The sequence below is a fragment of the Lytechinus variegatus genome, chromosome 13 (assembly GCF_018143015.1).
Source record: "Lytechinus variegatus isolate NC3 chromosome 13, Lvar_3.0, whole genome shotgun sequence".
In the NCBI taxonomy this organism is placed as follows: Eukaryota; Metazoa; Echinodermata; class Echinoidea; order Temnopleuroida; family Toxopneustidae; genus Lytechinus; species Lytechinus variegatus.
In genome coordinates this window covers 18,549,802-18,570,432 of record NC_054752.1, presented here as the reverse complement: position 1 = coordinate 18,570,432, position 20,631 = coordinate 18,549,802, and the positions used below count along the sequence as shown (strand labels likewise).

Here is a 20,631-nt window from a genome sequence, read left to right as displayed (position 1 = left end):
CAGTGCCCAACACCAAACATAGATTGAAGAGAGCCTTTATCGTAGGTCAATATCATATTTTCTATGCCCACATTTCAAAAACTCTACCCCAAGTTTACAAGCATGTTGACCTTGTACAAATATGTGCTCTGGAGTTTCTTCTCCCAATTTGCAAAAGCTACTGTACATATTTCAGATTCTGCAATTTTCCTTTTATATAATCTTATATTCAACAGGTAACGCAGGAGAATTAGGTTCGGTTCTTGTCTCTACTTAAATATGCTTTCACTTGCATAGTGTTCTTAAAATAGTTGTGGTGTTGTTGGCTCACGATCAAAGATGTTGAAAGTTTCCCAGATTAGATGAGTAGGTTTTTTTTTCATAAATTAGTTGATAAAATAGTTCATCGTGAGCCAAACGCGAACATCGTGTAAACGTATAGCAATACTATACGGAGCTATTTGCAGCAATGTGATTTTCCAATTGAAATTATATTTGTCACATGATCACGAATTGACCTATCGTTTATCGAGGATAATCTTATGAACATTGATACATTTTGTTTAATCTTCATCTTTCTGGCCAATCCTCTCTCTGTACTTTCTATCTATATCTCCGTTTAATTACCCTTTTCCCTTACTCACTTTTTCTGTCTGTCTCCCTATGCTTGCTTTATCCTTGCCCATCTTCTCTTTTCTAACACTTTTCATTCATGCATGTACAATGTGCCTCATTATAGTGGTTATAATTTGCATACTTAATATTTATTATGTTTAATACAATTATGATTTAATTTACTTCCAAAATTTATTTCCTTGTATTACAATAAGAAGTTCTAGTAATTTTATGTCATTGCATGTTTGTATTTAAGTATTTTTCTATTGTTGTAAATTGTACACATGTTTTTTTTTATTCAGCCTTTGGCTGCGAGGCATGTTTTTAATAAACCATTATTGAATTGAACTGAATTGAATAAGAGGGATATGAATGTATAAATATGTTTATATTCTCACCTGCACTTATCGCAACAGCTGGGGCATAGGTAGCTATTCCCATATAGAGTCCCTGTGAGGAAAACAAATTAGGTATTTGGGTCTGTCGAGTGTAATGAATAAAACGTACTTATTCTAGAATGACTGATCTGATTGTATCTCGCGCTACTCATGCTCGTCTTCTTTAATGGTCACTGCATGTTATGTATTTATTTATTTCTTTGTTATGTATTTTTTAAAATGTAAACTCACATTGTTAGTCCTCGGACATTTTGATGAGTATTTTTTAATAAAACCGAATTGAATTTGAATTTGAATTCGTCTACCAAAAACGCCTTAACTTGCTTTGCGCCATTTGGCCTAGTTGGTATTTTTCGTTGAATAGGAATGTTTTCAATGTAAATTTTCAAAAAGTAGCGATTTCAAATTAAAAATCCTCTGCTATTTTTTTACGCCTATCGGTGCTTCGTTCCCTGTTAAATTTTACACAGGTACTTGTACGCCCTTTGATATATCGTTATTTGTATTGCAATATACTGTAGAAAATGCTTTTTGATACAGGAGTGGAAATTGTACCTCATGTAATATACCATTTATTTTCCTTTTTTCAAGTTTGTTGAAGCAACAAAATGCATCTGCCTTTTTTATATTGCTTCCCAAACATAGAATATGTTTTATGGGTTTGATATTGTGGAAGTTGGACGTCCCTATATGAAAACAACAAGAGGTGACAGGAAACAGGGAGCTCCTTGCAGGAACAAGTATATATTTAATCACGATGATTTCCTATTTAATAATAATAAGTAACAATACTTCTATCCCGCTTATCACAAAGAAGTATGAAAGAACTTAAGAAAGAAGAAAAAGAAAGGAAAAAGATCTTAACATCCAAGTGAACATGAAACTTACGATTTTATAAGTGTGTGTGTGTGTGTGTGTGTGTGTGTGTGTGTATATATATATATATATATATATATATATATATATACTTACGGTTGACAATAACAGGCTACAGGTGGCGAGAACCCTCAATGCTCTGTTGAATCGGAACTCCAAATACTGTCAATAATAAACGGAAAATGGAAAAGTCAATTCAGTTATTCATTGGTTCATTAGTGTTAATCTTATTGATTACATTGTTATGATTCTTTTTATCCAGTCGAAACATTACACCAATTAAAATAATGGAAGAGGATACCATTAAGGCTATTTTAAATTTTAGTCTGTGCACAGAGGCCAATAATGAATCCCACAACGCAACAAATACATTGAAAAGGAAAGTACAGTGAAGTCTTTGTCGATGGTCGGTGAATCGGAACAGCAGATTCGTCCGACGTAGCAGAGCTGAGGAAAAATTGAAAATGTGTCGTTTACAGTGAGATATTTCGATTTACCGACCCTCGACAAAGACTTAATTGTGATTTGACTTTTCAACGCATTCACCGCGTCATACAGGATTCATTTTGCGCTGCTGTGCGAAAAGTCCCTATTGTTACCTCGTTAACGCTGGTAATTTGAATTCGAAAGTACAACGGTAGGAATAGAAGCGCTACGAGGATGCAAGCAGGAACATAGGCTACCAAGCCCCACATCAACATCGTGTTGTAGCTATAGATCTCGCCTGGTGTCCCAATGATTGCTACAGCAGAGATAAGCGTAGCCATGATCGAAAGTCCCACGGGGATGGGATTCAACTTGCGATTGCCCAGGATTATTTCTTCAGAGGTTCGTTGTCGTCCGTCGGTAAATGCCGAATAAACGCCGATTGCTGCCGAAAGCACGAGCATGACGCCGAACACGACATAATCCCACACGGAAAATCGGAGTACCTCGGCCATGTCTAGAACTGAAACAGAAACAATGGTTGCTTTAAAAAAGAAACCTGGAAACTGTTCATGCACCAACAATGTATTGTTGAATCGCTATTTACTTGAAGGATGTAAGACGAAATGCTCTAGAACAAAGACTGTATTCTAGTAACAATGTCGGAAATCAACCATTCTTTTCAATCTTTTGACATCACTTCGCTTGTATTACACTACTTTCGTTGACCCTCCTGTTTAGTAAGTATACTCCAAAGTTCAAATATCCACCCCTAAACCTATCAAATGATACAAAAGGAAAAACTATACAAGTGATGAACTTCCATCCTTCCTACATGCCCGTGGAAAAACATAGCTTGTGTACTATGGACCCTTTCATAGCTGCAAAAGGGACAAAATGCGAGAGTTTCTAAACATTGGGAGATTGGGGAGGGGTGGAATTGGGGTGGTACAATGCCGTATTTAAGTGGCAAAGGAACTTTAAAAAGCTAGCCAAGGGAAACCACAAGATAAGAGTGGAGTGAACACTGTTTTCTACCTTTTTTTTCTTACTTTTTTCTTTCTTTTGGTTTCTTGGCGCTATGTATATAGTCAATGTTCCAAGTTAAAGTTGACATAAATCCCCCCCCACTTTTCTTTTCGAATTTGTTTAGCGTTTTGTTTTGGGCAAGTCAACCAACTAAAAACACCTGAATCGCAATACGTATACATTTTTTTAAATCCGGTTTACACATACTCACGCATACACGCACACCCACCCACACATACAGATATACCTAGTTAATAAGGAAAAATGTACACCTCAATAATTGCAAATTTCATAAAGCCCTTGTCATTAACACACAATTAGTATGTTGTGTTCTGAAAGGGTATCTTCTAGCAATTTTGTTTTATGACATGAAAAAACTGTTAGATAGTTTACGATTGGATAGCCCGGTGGTATTTATGCTGTGATGTAAATTCGATTTCTGCCAAAGTAAGCCTTAGTCATCCAAAGAGATGCGATAAACATGGTAAAATTCATCGCAAACTAGTTTTCCTTAAAATTAGCATGATATTAGCATGCTACAGGTATCAAGCTAGGGTCATTCCCCATGGTAAGTTCATTGGAGGAGGCATTTGGAATAAAATCTTCTGCATCTCATTTAAGGTTATGACTTCATGAGGAGCTGGTTCATTCGGTTACAATAAGAATGCACAACACCTTCGACCCTCTACCCCCCCCCCCCCTCTCTCTCTCTCTCCCCTCTCTCTATTATATATGTACATACATACATACATACATCCATACATACATACATATATATATATATGCATGTTTTTTTATTGAGTAAAACTAACTAAATACAGGCTGAGAAGTTAAAGCTAAATCAAGCCTTCATATACAGGAAAAGCACAAAACTTCATTGGCAGTATGTTAAAATTAATAAAAATGCACATGGGCCTGTCCATGAAGTTTGGGGAAAATTCATGACATTTCCGCATAACTCAATACTAAATATATTATACATTTATTGTTTGTAGGTTTTACATTTAAATTAAGACCATACTAGAATTTGGGGGACATTTAGAATAATTTTCCATGAAGTTATAAATCAAAACAGTGTATAATGCTGTTTAATGGACACGGTGTCCGTGTATCAACGGGATACTTACATCTGGTCCAAAGTGTTGAATTAATGCAATTAGACTGACTAAAACTTGGAACAATATGTATATGTACTTGTTAAGTCAGTTAACTAACTACCTCAGATTTCTTATGCATAGTTTCAAAATCTATTTTTTTATCGTCTCGGTGTCCATGTAGCATTGGAAAATTTCACATTTGGTGGACACCAAGTAGCATAGTGACAATTTATCAATTTTCTTTTGAAAATATACCTATATTCAAAGTAAATCTGAGGTATGTAGCTACCTGACTTAAGATAATGTGCATATATTGTAGCAAGTGTTGGTCAACCTAATTGCCATAATTTGACCTTTTTTGACCAAATGAGAATATCCCGAGGCTGCACGGACACCGTGCGCCTGTAACAGCATCATTCTATGTTTTGCTCAATTATTTTATGGAAAATTAATTTGAATGGCTCCAAATTTCCAGTAAAATGTATGCGTTTAATACAAATGTAAAGTCTAAAAACAATGAAAATATAATACAATCAGTCTTGAGTTATGATGAAATGACCAACTTCATGGAAAGACCCACATATACATTCACATTACAATATATATATATATAAATTATATATATATATATATATATTATATATATTATATATATAATATATATATATATACACAAACTACAGCTTTGGCAACTCTTTTTATCTAAATATTGTGTTACAGAAATGGATGAAGAGAACAAAGGTAGGCCTACCTTAATTTAAGGTTCCCCAGAGCTTTCTACTCTTTTTGGAAAAATTGGTGATGCCGAAAAAATGTCCCCAGAGCTATCTACCCTTTTTGGAAAAATTGGTGATGCCGAAAGAATGTCTCTGCCGGGAATCGAACCCGGGCCCCCAGCTACGCCTACCTTTGTTCTCTTCATCCATTTCTGTCACACAATATTTAAATACAATAGAGTTGCCGAAGCTGTAGTACGTGTATAACTTCACACATTTGCATACTTTCTCCCATACGTGTACTGTATCAAAGCAATAGCTTTGATCCAGCTCATCCATGGCGGCTTGTCATTGTTCAAATCCCAACTTCACCCGACAAAGGAAATTATAATTGGTATTGTGTCGAAAATCTGTCTATCTGACGGTCAATGGAATCGGGGTCGCCCTAGGCACTAACCCGTCCCTGCGGTCTAGTGGTTAAATCACCGGCGTTCAAAGCTGGGAGCCCGGGTTCGATTCCCGGTAGAGACATTTTTCGGCATCACCAATTTTTCAAAAAAGGGTAGATAGCTCTAGGGAACCTTGAATTAAGCTACGCCTACCTTTGTTCTCTTCATTCATTTCTGTCACACTATAAATATATATATATATATATGAAGTATATATACATATATAATTCGATTGATTTTAAAGATGATATCTATGTTTGAAAATTTGGTTGAAATATTTTAACTTACCCTGCGCATCTGGGAAGAAAATGATGAATTGAATAAATCTTAAGACATTTACTGACGCGGCAGGTAGGTCTTTCTCTCTCGCTTTGAAGTAGTCAAATGAAACCTCATAAAATGAAAATAAAAATATTATAAATTCACTAAGTTACGACTGCTAACCAAATGATATTTTGCAGCACCAAATTTGTAAAAAAAAAGTAAAGGTGGTATCTCGCATCGGTGACTGCGTTAGCAAATAGATAAAGTCTTGATTCTATCTACACTATTCGAAATTGACGAGCTGTCAGCCCTTTTCATGAACATGATGAACGAAGATTTATAGTCTTGCTTTGGTGTAAAGACAGTAAAGTGAATTATATCCAGTAAATCCCTTTTAAAAATGCAATAAAGTGCTTTATGGACAATAGTAAAAAAAAACGTGTATACAATTGTCACTAAATTCAAACTATGTTATGCGGAACTTATTTTTAGGCGTATGCACTCCGAGGTTTTTTTCGAAGCAGAATTTGACATAGAATGTCACTAGCTTGGATCTAAAGTGACTCAGACACCGAATGGATTCGACTTGGAATGGTACATGTATGACATCATCTAAAAAAATCGGAATCAGAATCGAGTCACTGAAACTTGTCAAAAAAACTTCAAAGCTGGCGCCAGAGTCATATTTTAAATCTCAGAAATAAGAGAATATATAAAAAGTATTATTTTAAACTAAAATTATAATCGTCGTCATCAATTCGCCCAGCTGAGTTTGAAACATAGAGAGGACATTAATCATCTCTGTTCTTTCCCATCGTGTCACTCACCACTATTAACAACATTAAATAAAAAACTTCTAAATTGTTAGAAAGTAGCTGCAACTCCTGCATTTTATTGAGATTTCATTGATGGGTTCTGAAGCTGATGGGGTTGAAAAGTGGTTAAGTTACTATAGAAATTATACAGATCATTAAGGGTGTGTGTAAAGACACCAAGCGCGTTACTGAAATTTAGCACGATGCCATTTAATTGATTTGTTTACCAAGGTTGTCGATCCAAGGGAAATAAAATTCTTGCAAAGTATTAATATTTTAGTAGGCTACCATCCTATCCATTGAATTCATGTCATTCAACCCTTGATTTAAGAATATTCGATATCACGTATTTTGCTGGTGCGTGTTTCCGCTTTTTGTTTTCTCTCTTTATCGTTTTGTACTTTGCAATTGAAAATAGTATAATATTACAAAAGGAGGCGTTCGCTCACGAAACACAACCTTTAACGTTGATAAGAAGGAATTATATTGAGCAATGAACAGTTGCATAAACAGGATGTCCTGATGAATTGATTTATAATTCATGCGTGCTATTATTTGGAAAGTTAGTTAACAGATGCAGATAAGCGCATAACCAGCGTTCTCGCCAGTGTATAATACGCATGGTGCAAACACCATGCGTGCGGAAATGGAGACCAAGTGGAACCATGCGTAAAATTTCAGCGACATGCGTGGAAAAATTAAATGGAAATATTCATTAAAAAAAATACACTCCTGAACTCATCTTAGTGATATCAACGTAATTTATCGGGTTGCGCCGAAGTCCCACCAACTTAAGACCACTTACAGGCCTCCTACGCCACGGCTAGGAAAGTGGCAAGGCGCCCAGCTAGCTCGCGGCTGCTCGCTACGGTTCTCCTCCCGACTCCCTGGTCCTTTCATTCTCTCCCAGTCATCCATGACCCAACTCACTGCAGATAAAAACCACACACACAAATTCTTCCCCATCATCACAAGATCAACTCACTGCAAACATTATACACACACAGGACACAACGCAAGCACATGTTTGACCGTGGTTTGACCCTGGCAATTGTTTCTTCGAAGTGATTGTTTATAATTTTTAGTGCTGTGATGAGAGAGAGTGATTTCCGTGCTTGACTGATATCTGATTTGATTTAATCCAAGTTTGAATGTGTGGTACTTGGTTTACTTGAGGTCTGTATGTTTACTGTTTAGTATTTTTAGCCCATTATTTGTCAAGAAAGATCTGCATTCGTGTCCAAATACAATGTAAAAAGATAAAGTTTTTGTAGAACTTTCGTACAATTCTGAGAAAAGTAATTTTATCATAGAATATACCTGCAAGCCTGCAAATGTGAAGTTGAAATTATTTAAATGATGCATTTAAAAAAAAGACTATCCATCATGAATGCCGTCCAAAGCCTCTCTTTGCAATTAAATTTACCCTGACCTAATTTCTCACTACAGGCCATGTAGCAGCCAAACCCAACACAGAATAAAAAGGGCGACAATCTTGTAACCCCCCCCCCCCCTCCGCAAGAATATCTGGGGCCGATTGCACGAAAGGGTCTTTGCAAGGACCGTCTTCCGTGTCGCCCATCTTTTATGATGCGCCATGTGAAACGCATTTTAAATAAATCATCTGCAAACATTTCATTCGTTCATTAGAATAAACAAAATATTTGTTTATAAAATGATGTGATATATCATGAAATTGTATAAAATTTGATTTAAAAGCAAGCTAACGAATCTTATTCTTCATCATAAATTTCAGAAATACCCCGCTTATAGCGTATCATAAAAGATGGGCGACACGAAAGACGGTCCTTGGAAAGACCATTTCGTGCAATCGGCCCCAGATTTCCAAACATGTGCTTCTCAAGATTGTGCAATACTAGCGGAGACAAGAAAGTTATGTAAACAACTCGCGGAGGGTTGGGACTAGTCTTTGTTTTCAGTCACTTAAGAAATGGCAAACTGGATAAAGGTGAAATACATCATTTAAAAAATGATTGTTTGGAATGAAAAGACTAAGATTAAAGGAAATATGACTGAAAAATATTCATAGTTCAATCGCTCATTTCATTACTGACAGAACAATAATATGTGTTTTATTGACTTTGATTTAATCCAAGTTTGAATGTGTGGTACTTAGTTTACTTGAGGTCTGTATGTTTACTGTTTAGTATTTTTATATAGCCCATTATTTGTCAAGAAAGATCTGCATTCGTGTCCAAATGCAATGTAAAAAGATAAAGTTTTTGTAGAACTTTCGTACAATTCTGAGAAAAGTAATTTTATCATACAATATACTAGTCCTTTGTCAGGACTGTTGTGTGTGTGTTTTTTTTTACTCTGGCCCCTATACTACACAATCGACCTCTACGCCCTAAATATAAACAACCCTCGAATTATCCTTCCCCCACAAAAATAGGGAATATCGCGATCAATGGGGTTTGGTACATGGTGGAGAAAGAAGAGAGGGGGGAGAGAAATGAACTACCAACGGATAGAATCTAGACTAACAATATACCTGCAAGCCTGCAAATGTGAAGTTGAAATTTAAATGATGCATTTAAAAAAAAGACTATCCATCATGAATGCCGTCCAAAGCCTCTCTTTGCAATTAAATTTACCCTGACCTAATTTCTCAACACAGGCCATGTAGCAGCCAAACCCAACACAGAATGAAAAGGGCGACAATCTTGTAACCCCCCCCCCCCCCTCCGCAAGAATATCAGATTTCCAAACATGTGCTTCTCAAGATTGTGCAATACTAGCGGAGACAAAGAAAGTTATGTAAACAACTCGCGGAGGGTTGGGACTAGTCTTTGTTTTCAGTCACTTAAGAAAATGGCAAACTGGATAAAGGTGAAATACATCATTAAAAACTGATTGTTTGGAATGAAAAGACTAAGATTAAAGGAAATATGACTGAAAAATATCCATAGTTCAATCGCTAATTTCATTACTGACAGAACAATAATATGTGTTTTATTAACTTCTGGTCAATATTCCAATATGACAAGACTCCCATTTAAGACTAGCGAGCAAATGATGGTGGGGGGGGGGTTCTGGAATGAAAACCCCCCCCCAAAAAAAACCTTCTCACACAAGCACACACACAAATCCCTATGTACTTTGATGATACAATCACAAGTGTTGCTTAACGCAACGCACGTGCTCTGTACTGGCTTTGCACAGTCACAGAAATACACACAACACACACGATGCATCACGGCACACACTGCAGGCTCCAAGCAGAGAAAGTTTGTCCTCTGCTCGAAGTAAATCATTCTGTCAGCTCCAAATTCCATGTTTTTTCTATCTCAGTGCTTGGATTCGGCGCTGGCTCCCAAGCCTACTGAACGGCAAGTATCTGTGCATTTATGTGCATTTGTGTGGGCTTAAAAATACGCCACAATGGGGCTTCCTCAGCGTCTCTATTTGATGAAAAGGCCGTCGCTTCCGCGCTCCGCGCGGGAGGGGTGAACCCCCCTCCCGTACCCACCCCCAGGAGTGGCAGCACAAGTCCCCGACATGCGTGATTTTTTTTCTGGCGAGTACGGTGCGCATAACAGATCGGCGGTGTCGAACATGACATCAAAGGAAAGCAGCGTGCACACATTTCTTCGTTTATACCTCTCTGCTTTAACAATCTTACAATAGCAACAGTCGACGTGGTTTATTGAGATGAAGGCTAAACCTAATATAATAACAGAATCAAAATCACACAACTGATACTCCATCGCTTCATGATATCCCTCTACATTATTATTTAAAACATAATGCACATAAATAATAAACAAGATGATTTTTAAACTCCATCAGTTTCATGACCACAAAACTAAAATCTCTAAAGCCAGCAGAGAAACCAGGGGATATAAAAGGATAGGAAGCTACACCCTTTAGGGGGAATGAAACCTTTGAAACAACGAGGCTTGTGTCAAGACAGAAAATCAAAGAATAATCACAAAGAAAGTTAAGAAAAATCGGACAAATAGTGAGAAAGTTATGAGCATTTCAATACTGCAATCACTATTGCCAAGGCGATCCTCCCATTGGCAAATGCGACAAGGATGTATAATGTCACATGTGAACTACTTTCTCTTCGATGGACTATGAAATACCCCCCAAATGTCTCTTTTTGCTTTTCTTATGGTGATACAAACTCTTTATCCATGACGTATTCTTTAAAAATCTGTATTAAATTCCCTCCTGTAGAAAGAACACATGATCTACTGAGAGATATGACAAAAGAGGCAGTTTAAATGAAATATATACTAAAGTAATGGGGAGAGTTGTTCACAAGTGATTTTTCTGATTTCACACAAGCTATCTTGTTCCAAAGGGTTCATTCTCCTTTAACGTCGCGTGACGAAAATCATGATATTTCTGAAACGCAATTTCAAACAACAATTAAAGAAGTTCGTCATTGTTTCTTTTTTGTTGTTCTTTGTATTTTTTTCTTATTGTTATAAAATTATATCTTATTTTATCGCCAATGTCTTTATCATTCAGTAATTTATTTGATTTGATATTCAAAATACTCCTCATTTAGGAATTGTAACCCAATCGGATGCCATTTGAAATATTATAAGACTAACTTATTGAACCAGAATCAGTCAGTTTAAAGTCTGTATACTATCATTAGAAAACGCATAGGTTTCGGCCCCTAACCTAATACTCCCGTGGTATTGCAAAACTTGTTATTACCGAGGAGGGGCCATTATACCCATTATCACGTGGGAGTGACTTTTTTTATATTCATTTATCTACTGCTGCTCGACACCAAAATAAGGAATGCGTAAAACTGATAAATACGGTTAATAAAAGATTAAATCAAATCTCATTTATTATGTTGTGTTTCCTTTTGATTTGATAACATGTCAATAAACAATAATATTGCTAACTAAATATAACTTAACTTAATAATAATAGTTGACTCGAACCCCCATCATCTTTTCTGGCCTGACATGCCCCACGCAGCTCGGTGGTCGGTCCAGTTCCTGGCCTCCGCCTAGCGATGTCTCACTTCCACTCGGCCTCCGCAGACAGTGCTGCCCCTTGATGGGTACAGCCCCTAGATCAGAGAGATGTGTCTTCAACGAATTAGTGGACGAGATCGAACCCCCGACGATGACATGAATTTTGACCAATCATGTCGGTGGAGAACCGGCGGCAGCTTGGGTCGTTCCCGACCTTTCGTTGGAGAACACGGACGCTTTTTTAAGACGGTTGATTTTGGAAGAGACTTCTTGGGTCCGTCATTATGGTCATAAAACTCTCTCCTGCAATGCAAATTGTGTGGCATTAGATTTTTTTTCGTTTCGCATTTGGAATATGCGTCTCGTGTGCAAAATTCTGGTTGCTACTACGGTAACAGCGATATATCCGATTGAGGACGATTTTCCAAAGCCACATTTGGCTCCTCCTAGAGCTCGAGAGGCCGCCCGGGGGCCCACTTCCATTGATTAGTGGATACCAGGAGCGACCACGCGTAAGTGGGGACAGAGTGGGCATGCATGTTACGTATAGGCCTATATAACTTTATAAGGGTATCAAAACGATGTTTAAAATACTGGAAAAATTGATATATATCCAATACTTGTAGGGTTTCACAAGTCAATTAGTTGATAAGAGATGCATTTTCATAATCTGGAAAAGACTTGCTTCCCTTTTTAGGATACTTTTCGAAACCCCATGGTCGAACCTGGCATCCACTCATCAATGAAAGTGGTCCCCCCGGAATTTGAATCTAATCCGCCATTGCTGGGGAAAGTAAAACATAATGCCCATTACATCGTGTGCAAGAGGCATATCGTTTGTGTAGGAGTAAACAAACTAAACAAAAGAAAAAACGCAAGTTCAAACGTATTGCATATGTTGTGTACGTATCAACGCATGCGAAATGGTTTCGGATGGAGTGGTTGATCTGTCCATGGAATCTATTGCCAGTAATCCACCAACGATCCACATTAAATGCAATATCGATTCGATGGACTGTAATGATCTATATCTAAGCCTTAATTCAGTAAGTTTTCCCTCACTCAATTATGTAGTCGATTTGTTTGAAAAACCACTTTCTTATCTCCATGTCATAATTTATTTTAGGTCCTGCATTTCGAATATCTCCAGCCATCAGTCGTACTGTACTGCGTGTATGGTGCGGGTGTCGCGGGAAAGAATTTTGCACACGAAAAGCAGATCTGTAGGGCTTGTAACCCCCCTGTAACACAAAGCTTAGCATTGATTGTAGAGCAGTTTTCTACGTTTGATTCTATTGACTATAATGTACAATCAATCTTTAAAATCGAGTGTATGATTGAGCGTTAACTTTTGTGTCATAAGACCCTAATATTAGCGTCCTTGAGGATTGCAAAAGGTCCTAGTTATCTCGTCACCGACGTAGTCCCTCAGTTTTAACTTCGACTGCCTACACTTACAACTGTGGTTTATTCTAGCTTAGGTGGTTCTCCCTGAATTACTAAAATTAACCACCTCATATACCCTACCGTTACTAGGACTAATTGTAAAATTTCTTTTAAGTAATTCAAAGAATTTTGATAACGGATGAGTGCATAAAACACATTTTTATTAATAAAAGACACTTCCTGTGCATCTGTACACCTACATTCATCAATTCCAGAGCACTGTATTGGCTATTTGTGACACCTGTATGAAAATGCTTCACCTAATCAGAAATATTTCTAACATCTTTACAAAATATGACATCAATCTGGTACACTTGTACTCCAAGGGGGGGGGGGTGGCATCAAACGTTTCCAACGCTTGCTTTTGAAATATTCAAAACATATGTAAATGCTTATCTATAAGCCTACCCTAATCTGGACCAAGTAAATATGTTTAACACATGTTAAAACTTTAACTGAATCATATCTATAATTATAATTCTTTCCTGATATACACTCCCCCCCCCCCCCGCAGCTCGGCCATGGGTCATCCGATTACCTCAAAAATTGCACAAGGGTAAAAAATACGCAATCTACACACCTGTATAGCTAAATTTGCAAAGTTCTTTAATTTTTTTCAATTAATCAGTTTATGCTAATGCATGCGAAATATCCTACATTTTAGTATTTTTCACAAAGTAAACCCTCTGGAATGTCATTTTCTGGTACAAAATGTCTATCATAACTCCATCAATTCCTGAAACAAAAAGATAGGTTGTGGCAATAATTTATCACGCATTTCATTGTTTTTCATTTTCTTATGTATTTCTTTGTTTTCGTCAAGTTTTTTTCAGATGTGCATATGTGGGTGTGTGAGGGTGTGTGTGTGTGTGGCAATTATTTACACTATTTGAAACAAAGATGATACCTTACCAAAAAAAGTTGTCCTATTTACATGAATTGGAAAAGCTCCTGATTTTGGTCCATATAGGGTTATACACAGTCATATGGATAAATAGCAAAATTTCAGTGACACGTGTTCGGGAAACGTAATCTGACACCCACACGGTAATTCTGATCGCCGTGAATTTGGTATCAAAATGTGCGGGAAGGATTAGAAAAAAAGTCATGACATCTTGAGACATTAGGAAGTACCGACAAAAATGACAGAAGGGATGGGGCATTTTGCCCCACGGGAATATTAGAATATTGATTGTTTGTGTTGCATGATTGAAACATTTTTATTTATGTTTATGGTTGAACGTTCATGACTGAATTTACCCTAGGCACCTTGGTTAATATCAAACCACAATTAAAGTCGCCCCTAAAACTCAAGGTGATTCGACAAGTCCCTATCGGGACAATTGAAACACATATGGAAGAAGTTTCTTTTGTTTTACATACACAAATCACTCATATGAATGAACTAGTCAACGCTCACAAAATATGTAGACAGACGGATTTATAAATCACTTAAGAGAATAAGCAAACATGTGAATATTATGGTCCGTCATGTGACATTTCGTACTAAACTGAAGCCCTAATCAGTTGTCAACTCATCTTAACCAAAGCTCATTAAATGCCATTAAGATGTTGGGACTCTTAAAGAGAAATCTGCACTCTTGCAGCACTCGTATTAATGACATTGCACACAACTATCTAATACGTCCAAGGTTGGAATACCGCACAGTAGTTTGGGATCGATCCACAACACAAATCAGACCAGGGCAAATCAGAACGGGTTCAGCAAAGATTCATTTTGAAGGATTACAGCAGGGAGCTTAGTGTCACCAAGATGCTACAAAAACCAAAGTGGGACACACTGAAAGTCCGCATAAATAAGGCTAGACTGACAACCTTGAACAGAGAGAGACACATGGATTTGTGGCCGCCTAGATATCAGCCCACCTTCAATCTCAAAACACAACCAGTTGTCAAACTAGACAAAAGAAACCTTTCCCCCTTTGGCTGCTATTACTCAAGCATTTATTTTGCTTATAAATATAGTTTGCCCCTGCATTAGTTTTTCATTACTTTGTCTTATCCTTAAATTGTATTCATGTCTAAATTTTGTTATGACACTACTATAAATTTGTCACATTACAATGTACTTTCATGTCATACTACGATTATGTTTTATGTATTGTAAATTTATTTTGACTATACAATAAATGCAGTAACTCCTGCAAAAAAACAACAACTCAAATACAACGTTATAAGCCAAGTTAGGACTGCTACCGACACTCCCAGTATCTCAAGACCATCCCACAATGGAACCTTCTTGGTAGAGATGTTTGAAATTCCAAAGACATAAAAGTATTCAAACTCAAACTTGAAAGTTTGGATATCAACACCCTTGTCTCAAAAGCACACTACCAAAAGTTTAGCGTTTGGCCCCTAAACTCAAACGTACGCGACAACCAGATGCTGGTGATTAAACGTCAAGGGACGGAAACAGATACATCTTAATCATTTTTTACACTTTATTGAAAGAAATGTACTTCCTACTACCAGCGTCAAAACTTAATTGTTTAATTTAATTTATACTTTTTGTGAGATTATTTAGGTCTTCCGCTCACATAGATAAGAAGATAAATATCAATTTTTGAATATAGGTATACATGCTCTACACGTATCATCTTTAAAGAGGGCGCTACATTGGATCTAAGTACGCGGTCAAAGAAAACCCACCACTCTCGGGGGGGGGGGGGATCAGCCGCGTATTATATTAGATGCAATTTTGTCATGTGTATTGTTCTTTATTTTTGGTCGGATGGGTATGATCTTTATCATTATTATTGTTGTTATTTTGTCATCATTGTCATTACTACTGAAACACTCATTAAAGCTTGTGTATAGTTTTGGTAAATCCACCAAAATGCACCTATCACTATTCTAATTCATTGCTAGCTAATATGAATGGATATGCCCTATAACAGTTAGGATGTGGAGGATATGAAATGAAAATGTGTTTTTACAGGATAAATTTTGCGATTTTACATGGAAATTTAACTTGATCGGGTCACCAGATCAAATTAAAATATCTGTGTGTTTTTGTCTTTCAATTAAATCCTATTCCAAATCATGGAATGGGCTGAAACTTTCAAGATATGTTCTTTGTCTGTAACTTTTAGATATCTTATCACTACATTTATAAGATAAGTGCTTGAATGCCCATTTTTTTAATTTAAAACAAGCATCGCCGAGAGAGGGCGATATATATTCAAGATTTGAATATTTGAAATTTTCTCAGAGAAGTGCAGTTGAAAAAAAACCTAACGGTCTCTACGCTTCAGTAAGACTGTCATATTAGATGGTATTCAATTATCAATCACATTATTAACCCTTTACCAAAGCTATACACAGGCTTTAATTTTATTTCTGTTCTATTGTTATCATTTTATCATTATTAATGTTATTATTGTCTTCATTATTATAATTGTTGTAGTTGTCCCTGTTATCATTAACACTGCAGAAGTGAAATAATATTTTTTAAGGCAGAGCTGAACCTAAAGACATTTTTTTATTAAAGCAGAAAGTGTCAAAATAAAATCATTTAGTAATTACCCACGGGATCCACTTCAATTTTTATCAACTCTTTTCCTGCAATAATGATTGGATTATATAAGGAAAGAGAGAGAGGATGTAAATTTGCTTACCATGTACACTTGCCACATACAGGAGAAAAAAAAATATTAAACACTTCAACTTTCAGGTTTCAAGTTTACTTTCTATTTTTTTAAAGAAAAACATGACGTAAATGAAAAGACTTTCGTTTTGTTTTGAAATGGCAACTAATCTCTGTCAATGTGCAAGTTCAATGCCTTCATCAAGTATATACGTTAAAAACAAGGTAAATGATAAGGCATCATTAAACTTCCTGCAAATCTGCAATTGAAATAAAAACAAAATAAGGTCATGGGCGAAAACTTCTCTCTTCCGTTGCCCTAAATGCCACCTTTTACCTAGCCTCTTTAAAGGACTCGCGACGTGGCTCTATTCCTCGTCAATCAGTGGCTGAGACAAGACTAGTGGCAGACGAAGAGAATTGGCGATACCCGAGTGAGCGCGAGAGCGAGCGACTTAAGTCGCGAGGCCTTTTCGATTCTGGTGAAGACATGAAATGTGAGCATCCCGATGCGGCCGTTGCGCCAATCCGCACCGTCGGTAGCTATGACGTCAAGGGACCGAGTTCGTTCATTTCTGCGGCACAGGGTCGTACAGGGTTCGCTGATTGGCCGCTACCTCTCAGGTAGCGATTCGGATTCGGAAATAAGAAACCAAATCAGATTCCTATTAAAGGACAAATCCACCCCAGCTAAAACTTGATTTGAATAAACAGAGAAAATTCAACAAGCATAGCTCTGAAAATTTCATCAAAATCGGATGTATAATAAGAAAGTTATGACATTTTAAAGGACAAGTCCACCCCAACAAAAACTTGATTTGCATAAACAGAGAAAAAATCCAACAAGCATAACACTGAAAATTTGATCAAAATCGGACGTAAAATAAGAAAGTTATGGCATTTTAGAGTTTCGTTTATTTTCAACAAAATAGTTATATGAACGAGCCAGTTACATCAAAATGAGAGAGTTGATGACATCACTCACTCACTATTGCTTTTGTATTTTATTATATGAAATATGAAATATTTTTATTTTCTCGTCATTGTCATGTGAAATGAAGTTTCATTCCTCCCTGAACATGTGGAATTCCATTATTTTAACATTTTGTGCTTCAGGCAAGGAGGTCCTAATCGTCAAATTCGTAAAAATTGAAACATTGTATAATTCAAACAATAAAAAACAAAAGAAATAGTGAGTGAGTGACATTATCAACTCTCTCATTTGGATGTAACTGGCTAGTTCATATAACTATTTTCTTGAAAATAAGCCAAACTTTGAAATGTCATAACTTTCTTATTTTACATCCGATTTTGATGAAATTTTCAGCATTGTGCTTGTCTGATTTTCCTCTATTGATTCAAATCATCATTTTTTGAGGTGGACTTTATCTTTAAAGTTTCGCTTCATTTCACAAAACAGTTATATGCACATCTCGGTCGGTATGCAAATGAGGAACTGATGACATCACTCACTCACTATCTCTTTTGTATTTTATTATATGAAATATTTTTATTTTCTCGTCATTGTCATGTGAAATGAAGTTTAATTTCTCCCTGAACACGTGTGATTCCATTGTTTTAACATTTTGCGCTTCAGGCAAGGAGGTCCTAATCATCAAATTCATAAAAATAAAATATTGTATAATTCGAACAATAGAAAAAAAAAGAAATAGTGAGTGACATCATCGATTCTCTCATTTGGATGTAACGGGCTCGTTCATATAACCACTTTGTCAAAAATTAAGCGAAACTTTGAATCTGATTTTGATGAAATTTTCAGCATTGTGCTTGTCTAATTTTTCTATATTGATTCAAATCAACATTATTCTGAGGTAGAATTGACCTTTAAAGGCCCTGTGACTGAGCACCAAATCGTCGTACTCAGTCGGCTTTTTGCGAATAGTCTTTTTCCAGTCGGTAGGTATGTAAAATATCACAACAGACACAAGGCCTTGTTTAGAGTCTACCTGTTACCTATTTTAATATTTTTATGATCCACCTTATCTACTGGACCATTAAAACGTATTTGATGTGGGCGTAGTCCATGCATATAAAATAAGTAACGTGTTTACATTCGATGTCATTCACGTATGAATGTAGACAATATAAGACAGGGACTGCAGCAACTTAGTCAAGAAATTCCATCGAACTGAGGTTCATCACTTGCAAGTTTTATCGTAAGTAAAACAAAATGTTTATCTTTCTCAAATTTGATTTCTTTGCACAATGGACCTATACACTCTTAAAAAGGTTGGCAAAACAAGGCCCAATTCTTAACCATCCCTGGGCAACATACTGTCCACACAACTATTGGTTAAAATCTGTCCAAATTGGGTAATAAAACTAATAATTGGTTAATAAATTAGCTCGATTGGATCATTATTTCCCAGAATTATAATCTATTTTTTTACCAACATATATTACCCAACACCGTGGAAAGTATGTTATCACACAATTAGGGCCTAATACAAGAAAAAAGGGTGATTTTCGTCTTCCAAAATTTACAAATCCTTTTTGCAAAATAGATCATTTAGATTTCAGGAAAAAAATTGAATTCTTTAAACTGTAATTTAAAGGGTACTTCGAATTACACTTCATTCAAAAATAAATTAAAGAGCATAATGATTGCCACTTGGATTATTTTAATGATTGTGATTATTTCTTTAATGTTCGTTAAATTCCTAAGTTTTCATACGACTTTTTGGTATATTTCTATTGTTATCTAGTTTATATTATTTTGTATGTAAATTTATTATATTCTCGTTGTATTTCATTATTGTTCATGTCGAGGCTTGCTTGTTTTCAAGTTTTTAACTTTTTGTTAGCAATCCTGGTATTTCATGCGCTACATTGTTTATATCAATTATTCTGTTGTCATTTTTATCTTACCAAATAAATTTTAATCGGTTAATCTGTATGTTGCCAAACATTTTAAGTGTGAATGTTTTGTACTAAAGTAGCTTACCATTATAGTTTATTGATGTTCAATATGGTGTCCTAACACTGGAAATAACCTGTAACTCTTTTTTAGATCAGAATTGATTGCGAAAATAAGTGAAATGATTGGAATAAAGGCTGTAACCGGCTTGCATTTTTTTTATTTCGATGTTACTACGAGAATCATATCATAAGTGTGTGAGATTAAGAATACCTGAACATTATATTGATGCAATTGTGTTCACGAATATGTAAATAAGTAAGCTATGTTAATCGGCGATTAGAACAAAAAATATTCGTGATAAAACCCTGAAACTTGTCAAAATATGAGTGTGAAATTTTCGACTTTTTTTCGCATGGATAAATACATCTGCTTTTCAAAAATCCTAGTGTGAACCATCCAGTTAGCATTCAAATTGATAATGATTATGCCAAACTCTCACATTTTCATCTCCTTATCAACCTGCCATTTAATTCTTTTATATATTTATATTTCTTCTGTATTTTGTCTCCAGCCTTATCATTCTAGCATCATTGTGTATATCTCAGAATAAAACAATAAAGACATGAAAGTAATGATAATGCCAACTGTGATTAGGATGATGATGGTGATAATGATACCGATATTAATAGCTGCCATAAATACACCCCCCCCCCCCCCGCCTTCTTCCTCTTCGCCAAACTCGGATAGAAGTCAGTTCTGTGCGACAGGCTATTATACAAAAGAGGGGTAGGTTAAAACCAAATTTATATAATTGAATGACTGACTGACTCCGAGCAGAACAATATCCATAATTTTATGTATATATTTGATTGTTTTCATTCCCAGTAACATATTCTTGACCTACGATGGAAACCGCACGTCATTTTGCAATATGGGATTATGTCATCTTCGGGGTGATGCTACTCTTCTCGGCAGCGATCGGCATCTATTTCGCCTTTTCCGGTGGACGCCAGCGTACGGCCGAAGAGTTCTTTCTAGGAGATCGAAAAATGGGCATGATACC

The 20,631-nt window shown here is 36.2% G+C and overlaps 1 protein-coding gene across 1 annotated transcript in view; it reads right to left on the bottom strand.

Annotated features, from left to right (window-relative positions):
* LOC121426683 (sodium-coupled monocarboxylate transporter 1-like) overlaps positions 1–2,809 on the bottom strand; it is a 30,365-nt gene extending 27,556 nt beyond the window's left edge. The window contains exons 1-3 of the mRNA XM_041623057.1: positions 2,468–2,809; positions 1,965–2,030; positions 993–1,044 (exon numbers count right to left, since the gene is read on the bottom strand). Coding sequence (XP_041478991.1) covers positions 993–1,044; positions 1,965–2,030; positions 2,468–2,809 — 460 coding nt within the window. The remainder of the gene's footprint in view (positions 1–992; positions 1,045–1,964; positions 2,031–2,467) is intronic.
* Positions 2,810–20,631: the final 17,822 nt, after the last annotated feature.